Raw genomic sequence first — 8,823 nt, 5'->3', positions numbered from 1 at the left:
GACACTTCTGCAATGTAGACACCTTTTTGCTTTAGGAACAATATTTAACTCTTTCCTTCATCTTATGCTTTAGATTCAGGAAGATCTAAATCCAGTTTGAACATCAGATTCTTCCTAGATGTGTGATCCTGAACAAGAGGCTTCTGTCTGCTTTAGTTTTCTCATCTATAAAATGGGTATAATATAACAGCATCTATCTTCTGGGGTTATTGTGAAAACAAATGTTATTTACAAAGCACTTAGCACAGTGCCTTACGTATAATAATGGCTACATAAATTATATAGTGATATAATGGCTATATAAGTTATTACCTTGAATATCTTCCCCCCCTTTTTTTTTCTACAAACCATTTTTAAAAGCTATTTTTTGTTGTTGTTGTTGTTGTTGCTTTTGATTTGAGAAGTCATCCTTGATTGCCCAAGACAATAAGGACTATGGCGTATGACTACCACATTGAGGGTACTTTGTTTTGGAATTCTCTAATGCACTGGTGACAGAACTGTGGATTAAGGTTACTTGTTTTGGTGTCTTTTATTTGTCTTTTACTGTAAGCTTCATGAGGATAGGAACTCATCATATCCATGCTTTTTTTCTTCTTATCAGTCAGTGAACACAGTAGTCACTCAATAAGTGTTTTAAAGTGCTATCTATCCTGTTGATCACTTGTTCCACCATTTCTCAAACTGGCTCTTGACATATGTAAATTGATTGGCAGGAAGAAGAGAAATAATTTCTTATCAAATATGTAGATTAGGCTTTTTGCTTCTTTGGGAGATGCTGGGGGTTCTGAGTGTAAGAGACTAAGAAAGGGGGAAATCCTTTGGACTGGACAGAGGGAAGCAGATGCTTTTGGAAAGAGAAAAAACAGCTTTGAGTGCCAAGAGAGTTGTAAAGGTAATAAGCAGAACTGTAACTACCAGTTCTGGAACCTGGATCAAGCACCACAAATGTGTCTAAATCTCTCAAGCATGAGAGAAAACCAGCTATTTGCAAAAATTCTATAGGAGAAATCAGCCCAGGAAGAGACAGAAAAAATTTCAAGAGGGAATTTCTGATGACACAAAGGGAAAAATTCTACAGGGAAGAAACTAGGAGCTATCCAAACAGACTAATGTGGATCTTTAAAGAATCCACTTACCAACCCAGATTTTAAAAAAAGCTTCGCCCGGAAGACAGAGGCAAGGAAAAGAACATGAATGATGGTCTCAGGAACACTAAAGCTCAGAATGAATTGAGACTGGGAAGACAACAAATAGATTTTATTTATAATTAAAACAACAACAAAACTATATTGTGGAAAAGAGAAAGAACTAAAAAGGCTAAGGAGCAGAGGAAGGGATGATGAGAAAGAGAAAGGCAGTTGATGAATTCTCACTTTGTTTCTATTTTCTCCACTGAAGAAAGTGACCTTTAGATGAAAAGGGAAAGAACAAAAATGGCTAATTGGGAAGTAAACCCCAGAGCTGGAATGAGAGAGGAAGAGAGGACCTGGCTACCTGTAGTCAATTCAAATCATCTATTCCAGATGAAATACACCCTTGGGTACTGAAAGAACTGGCAGATGTGACTGCTGAGCTGAGGTCTGTGAGACCTGTGAAAAATCATGGAGTCTTGGAGAGCTCTTGCCAGACTAGAGAATTACATATATTCAAATTTTCAAAAAAGGGAGGAGACCTGAATCTGCAAACTATAGGGCAGTTCTCTTGATTTCAGTTTCTGGCAGGATTTTAGAGCAGAGTAATAAAGAAAGGGAAAGGATGTGGGTAAGATGGTGATTAAAATAGATGAATATGGAACTGGTCGAATGGGGATCCTCAAAGAAGTTATTGGTATTTTGATTTCCAGCAGCAGGAGGTCTTCAGTGCAGTGGCCCCGGGGGTCTGCACTTGATTCTCTGGTGTTTGGCATTGACTTAGATCAAAACATAGACTAAATATGCAGATGATATAAAGCTGGGAGGGCTAGCTAAAGGCTGGATAATTGAGTAAGGATTCAAATTGGGCTGAATTGCACCAGATCTGATAACAGGGAATCTGATGAAGATAAATGCTAAGCTTTACCTAGGGATAGGACCTAGACCCATGATTTCACTGGTCAAGGGAACTACCAGATGAGGAAACTCCCTCTACCCATATAGGTGTAGGTCAGCACTTTGCAACTTAGAGTATTAGAAAGTCCTGTAGGGCCCAGTTTTTTTAAACTGTGGTTCTTGACTCCAAATGGGGTTTGGTAACTACATGTAGGGGCCATAAAATTAAGATTTATTATCAGTAAATGTTTGATTTGTCTACCTATTTTATATACCTATATACCCAAGGTCATGTAAAAATTTCTTGGGTGAAAAGGGGTTGTGAGTGGAAAAAGTTTAAGAAACTCTGGCCTACGGCACCTAGAGTTAAGGATCACACAGCCAGCATGTGTCAGATGGGGGACCTCAACCCAGGCCTTCCATCCTGCTTTTGAGACCGGCGCTCTCTCTATCACCATATTAGTTCTCTGATCACTGAATAGGAAATTGCCCTCCAATCCCAAATCTTTCCCTAGTGTTAAAAAAAAAGTCATTTTCATAAGTAAAAGCTGGAGGAGACATGGCTAGCAAAAATTAGTCTGAAAAATATTTCAGAGCTTTAATAGATTCTAAGTTCAATGTGAATCGACAATGTGATATGACAGCCAGAAAAACTATCTCAGGTAAGGCATGGTTGTTATGTTGTTTTAGATTCTTTGTGAACCCATTCAGGATTTTCTTCACAAAGACCCTGAATGGTTCTCCATTTCCTTCTCCAGCTCATTTTACAGATGAGGAAACTGAGGCAGACACGTGCAGTGACTTGCAGAGTCACACGGCTAGTGAGTGAGGGGTCTTGGTGACTCCAGATCTGGCCCTTTCTGCACTACACCGCCTCCCTGCCCCTCAGAAATAAGGAGACTCTCCCTTGGCCAGACCACTTCCAGAGAGTCAATAAGCACTTACTCAGTGCCCGCTATTTCCTGGGCTCTGTGCTTAATAAATGGTGACTGGCACTTACAACAATAACAACAAGCATTCATATAGTGCTTTGCAAGTGTATTTAATTTGGCCCTTACAACCACCCTGTCACCATTATCCCCATTTCACAGATGAGGAAACCAAGGCTGAGAGGGTGATTTGCCTAATACTACCTAACAGATTTTGGTCCAATCCTCTTCTCTTGGGTTCCTGGCTGCTTGAGATGACAGTGAAAGCTATTCTTTGCCTCCCAAGGGCACAGAACTGAAACCTGCAAGATGTCTTTTCTTTCCAAGAAATGATTTTCTTTTGGAAGCAGGAGCAGCACTCCAGCACTCTCCACCCCCACCTTGCCCACCTTTTTTTTTTTTTTTTTTTTTTGCTAGGAGCTACTTGCAGAAACCAATGTGGAGAATAAGACTCTGCAGACAGGGTTAGACAAGGTTAAAAGGAATATTCTTGCCACCTCTTTATATTTCAGTAGTTCTGATCTTCCGTGCCTTATTTTGTTTTATTTCCCTTCCTTCTTTCCGTCCTCTCTTAATAAATCAGCTTTTTAGTCTCCATCTTGTCTCAGTGGAATTCTGGAGGAATTTTGGGGACACAGCTGCATTTCCTTGGAGGTCAGGGTTAGTAGTATAAAGAAGAAAGAAACCTTTGGGGAATAGGAGTTTGGGGCTTAGCCCTGCAATCTTTTTCATTTTCCAGGGGTGTTTTTGGTTCAGTTTCATATCTATTTCTAATGCCTCCAAGGAGAATGTGAACTGTTTTCTCTACAATCAAATAGCCCGCTGACAGAAGTAAGTCCTGGCCAGAGGGAGACAGCCTGCTTGCTACTCTGGGCTGTTGGATACTGGGCAGCCTCCGCATCTGTCTCCTTGGTTAAAAACTGATCAGCCCTCTTGCATGGCTCATGGGGAGAGCAAAGCCCCCAGGGCTGGCCTGGGTCCAGAGGCCCTTTTGTCTTGGGACCGCACGTCCAACGATCCCTTGGGTGTCACATCTGGCTCAGTGTGATGAGCTGTACGAAGGTGTCAACGAAAGGGTCACAAAATAGCATTTTGGCTGAAGGTCCTGCCCCTTGTCTCTCAGAAAGGGCTTTAGTTCATGCGCCATAACCAAGTAGATGCTGCTCTAGGGAGAAGGGGGAGGCAGAGTGTTCAGGGACACAAGAAATTAGAACCTTGTTGCCTGAGAACTGAGGATCTCCCAGTGGGCCCCGTTCAGGGCAGGGCCCACCACCTGGCACATGGAGAGGGCTTGAGATGCCCCTGCAGACTCACATCCTTCTCCATTATCAGTCCTAAGACCCTAAAACCAGGTATGGTGGTGGGGGACGCTCGGGCCATCCCAAAACCAAGCCCTGGCATTTACTTAGGGCAGGGAGGGATGCACCCTGTGGCCCCCCCCCTTAGGGATACCAGGGCCAGGAATTATAGAGAGAAGGGAGGGCGGGCAAGGATGCGAGTATGGGCAAAGCAGGCGCATCTTGCAAGGGTTAGGTAAAATGGGCACTGGAAGGGGTCCTGTGAACTGGGTTTATTTCAGATGAAGTACACATGAAAAAGTCCTCTTGTTTTAGTGAGGTCAGAGCTAGATCTTCACGGAAAAAGGTAAAAGGCCCTTTTGTTCTAATGAAGACAGAGAGACGGAGACAGAGACAGACAGAGAGATAGAGAGAGAGAGAGAAAGAGAGAGAGAGAGAGAGATGAGACAGAGACAAAGAGAGAGAGATGGAAGCTGACAGAGAGAGACAGAGAGAGTTAGGATTACTAGGGGCCTGGAGCAGCAGCTTAGATTCCATCAGAAAATTCAGAATACTATTATTCAATAGCCTTCAAAAATAGTACCTCTTACTGGTGATTTACAGACCAGTGATGTCCTTGGTACAGAGAGCTCCTGGCTGAGGGTATCTTTCTGTCAGTGAAGCCTGGGTCTTTTCCCCACCTGGATGCCTTGGGCCCTGGGGGAGCCCGGGTGCCTTGCCCAGGGTCGCACAGCCAGAAGGTGTCAGAGGCCGGCACTGAAGCCGGTCTCCCTGACTCCGAGGCTGACTCTCTGCTCACCAGGCAATGCTTCCTTTCTGCATTTCTTAAGTAAGTGATGTGTTTTTAAAGACATCAATGTTCCCTTGGTGCTTTGGCACAGAATCACCTGTCTTCCCTGAGGCTAGCAGGTCACCGCAGTCCCAGCAGGGCAGGTGGGCACAGGAGGGAGAACACTGGCTCTGCACGCCCCACTCCTGATGGTCATGCTTCTTACTCATAGGACTCTGGCCGAGTCGTGTCTTAGGCTGCAGTGATCTCATCAATAATGACTTTTAAAATCCCCTCTAGTCTGAAATCTGTCATTCTAAGACTGTCCTGATGATCTTTGAGGTCCTGATGATCTCTGAGGTCCCCTCTAGCCCTCAATCTATGATCCTATGACTTTTGCTCTGTCCTACATGTGTGAGCCGGTGGCAGGGATGTGGGGCTCATTAGACTCCACTGACTGAAAAAACAAAAATGAAAACAAAAAAACCCCCCAAAATTCTGGGAAATAGTTTCATGTTTTCCACTGGCTTGAGCTTTGACCTAAGCCGCTTCTCAGTAGCTAGATAGACTGATGGTCCTTGATGGTCTCCTGCTTTTAATCTTCCCATTATGAAGATAGAGGATAATCCACTGTCGGAATAAGCAGCTATGGTGGATTAAAAATGTTAAAAACAGACAGTTGGCTCTGGGAAGTACATGGCAACTGTGGCCCAGAACTGTCTCAATGGGACCCAGTTTCAATAGGTCACTTATTTGAGCTGCTCTCCTGCCTCAAGCTAAGTAGGGTGGAGGGTCTTCTCTGCACATGATACAAGGATGCATTGGGAGACCTGGGCATTCGGTCAGTCCTGTGGGTGATTTCACTGCTTTGTTCTTTCCCTTTCACCACTGTCCATAGTCACACAGTGAGTAGAGCAGAGGCAGGATTTAAATCCAGACATTCTGAGTCCAAATTCAGTGTTTTTTCTATTAATTACCATTCTGCATCCTCCCAAATCCTGCTTAATGCTCACCTTCAGGAAGCCTCCTTAGCACTAAGCATCCCCTTCCCTTTGTTGCCCCTCTATGTGTGACTGGAGCAGCCCAGAGAGCTTTGTGATCTCAGGCCCTGTCAGCTCCACATCATGCCACTTGCAGTGGGACGTCCCCACTTCTCTGATCGCTGTTTCTGCTAGGCAGGGGCCCCCAGTGTGGAGACACTGGACACCCCTGCCTCAGGGAACTCTAAGCCGCCCCCTCCCAGCATTTGCCCCGCCTCGCTGTAGCCTCAGAGGCCCCCTGCGCTCTCAGAGCTCTGGGGGGCCGGGGTCCCTCCATCTCTCTGGAGATGGCTCACTCCCCCTGACTAAGAACCCCCATACAAATCAGAGAAACCAATCATCCAAAGGGGCCTCGGGGCTCCCACCTCGTCTAAACTTCTCATTGTACAGGGAAGGGCCTGAAGCCTCCACAGGGGAAGCCATTTGCCCCAGATCCCTTGGATGATAGGTGGCTTAGCGGGGGCTCAAGCCCAAGTCCTCTGCTTCCAAACTCAGAAACTTTTCCACTTTACCATTCTTTGAAAGGATATGGACAGGGACTGAACCTGTGATTTCTTTTTTCTGTTGAGAGAATTGGTAGAGTAGGAGAAGCACTATTTTGGAGTCAAAAGAACCGAGTTTAAATCTTGCTTTTGTCACTTATTACCCATCTTACTATGAGAAAATTACTTTATCACACTGGACCAGTTTCCTTGTCAGTAAAATAAGGAGGCTTCAAGGTCCCTAATTATTATCCTATGATAATAATAACAGCAAACATTCATAGAGCGCCCAATATATGGCAGCACCATGCTAGGTGATTTAGAAAAAAATTATATCATCCCATCTGCACAACCATTTTGGGAAATGGGTGATATATCTTTATCCTCATTTTTCAAAAGGGTCTGTCTGGTACAGCTAAGCCACCTTCCTTTGCATATTTTTTTTTGGTTAATTCTCTTGAAATTCTTGATCTTTCATACTTCCAGACTGCTGTTATTTTTTCTAATTTTATAAGGTAATTTCTTGGCAGTTTGGTATGGCACAGAATAAGTAGATTAATTTTGTTTTAAATTAATTTGTATTATATCGGCTCAGCCTATCCACAAACCCTTGATAGTCTTCTGATTGTTTAGATCTAACTTTATTTGTGTGAAAAGTATTTTGTAGTTATGTTCATATAGTTCCTGGCTTTGTCTTGGCAGACAGACTCCCAAATATTTTATATATTTTAAGTTTTATAGTTATTTTAAGTGGAATTTCTCTTTCAGTCTCTTGCTGCTGGACTTTGTTGGTAACATACAGAAATGCTAATGATTAATGTGGGTTTATTTTGTATCCTGCAACTTTGCTAGTTTTTTATTGTTTCTAGTAGTTTTTTAGTTGATTCTCTAGGATTGTCTAAATATACCATCATACCATCTGCAAAGAGTGATAGTTAAAAAAAGATAGTGATAGATACTCTAATTCCTTCCATTTCTTTTTTTCTTTTTTACTGCTAAAGTTAACACTTCTAGTACAATATTGAATAGTAGTATGTTAATGGGCATCCTTGTCTCACCCCTGATGTTATTGGGAATGCTTCTAGCTTATCCTCATTACATATAATCATTTTTCATATATATATATTTGTATATGTATGTATGTATGTATGTATTTGAAATCTTTATTTGAGTCTTCCTGACTCTAAGCCTGGAGTTCTATATACTGTGCCACCTAGTTCCTCCAGATTATTTCCTACTATCAATGAAGGTCAATTTAAAGGATTAAAAAAATTATCTACATAGGGGCAGCTAATTGGCACAGTAGATAGAGTACCAGCCCTGAAGTCAGGAGGACCTGAGTTCAAATCTGACCTCAGATACTTAATGCTTCCTACCATGTGACTCTGGGCAAGTCACTTAACCCCAGTTGCCTCAGGGAAAAAAAATGCCTACAGCATTAAAATGTTAAGTCACTGGCCTAAAACCTCATAGTAAGGACCTGAGGCAGGACTTGAATCCCATGCTGCTTGGCTCTGTGGTCACTTCTCTGTCTACTGCTATTACTTGCGGTAGATTACTAATAGTGTCTAGTTTTCTCTGCTGCTGACCACCTATGCCCATTTTATATTCATTTGGGCCAAATAGCATCATGGAAGAAGTCTGCACTCAAACTCTAGATATAATACATTTTCTAGGCAAGATTTTTGGATTATCTGCTGTTTGGGGGGTTCTGCTGTTCTATTACATGAATCTAAATAATTAAGAGCTGATCCTTAACCCTAAACTTTCTGTTGCTCCCTGAAGAAGTCAGTTCAGTTAGATGTCCCCCACCCTTGACTCACCTGTATATTCGGGAAAGCAGATGGTCAGTGGTGATGTCTTAATTTTCTCCTCAAAGATGTCCTTCTTGTTCAGGAAGAGGATGATGGAGGTGTCTGTGAACCACTTGTTGTTGCAGATGCTGTCAAAGAGCTTGAGGGACTCGTGCATGCGGTTCTGTAACAGAGCAGAGAAGGGCATGAGGGGAAGGGCGCCGTCCCCCACGGGACCCGACATGCAGAGGGATCCCAGCCAGCTGAATCACCACTGACAACGAGAAAAGCCAAGGGAAAGTAGATTGAGGCTACGCGCTGTGTGGCCTGGACAGGACTGGTACAGAACGGTCCACACGGACGTACATGAATGCGATCCCTATTCCATTCAACACACAGGCAAGGAGAGCAGGGCTGGGGCAGGGCTGTTTCGGGTGTGATGGGGAGGGGAGGCTGGGCAATCTAAAGGATTCCAGCTCATA

At 43.4% G+C, this 8,823-nt stretch overlaps 1 protein-coding gene across 2 annotated transcripts in view; it reads right to left on the bottom strand.

Moving 5' to 3' along the window:
• The window catches only part of GNAO1 (G protein subunit alpha o1), a 251,196-nt gene that overhangs the window by 23,034 nt on the left and 219,339 nt on the right, over nucleotides 1-8,823 (bottom strand). The window contains exon 7 of one of the 2 annotated variants that reach the window (XM_003757263.4): nucleotides 8,372-8,525. The exons of the other annotated variant lie outside the window; for it this stretch is intronic. Coding sequence (XP_003757311.1) covers nucleotides 8,372-8,525 — 154 coding nt within the window. The remainder of the gene's footprint in view (nucleotides 1-8,371; nucleotides 8,526-8,823) is intronic. 2 annotated transcript variants of the gene reach the window in all.

This window comes from Sarcophilus harrisii, chromosome 2 (assembly GCF_902635505.1).
Source record: "Sarcophilus harrisii chromosome 2, mSarHar1.11, whole genome shotgun sequence".
NCBI lineage: Eukaryota > Metazoa > Chordata > Mammalia > Dasyuromorphia > Dasyuridae > Sarcophilus > Sarcophilus harrisii.
This window is presented reverse-complemented; position numbering and strand designations above follow the sequence as displayed.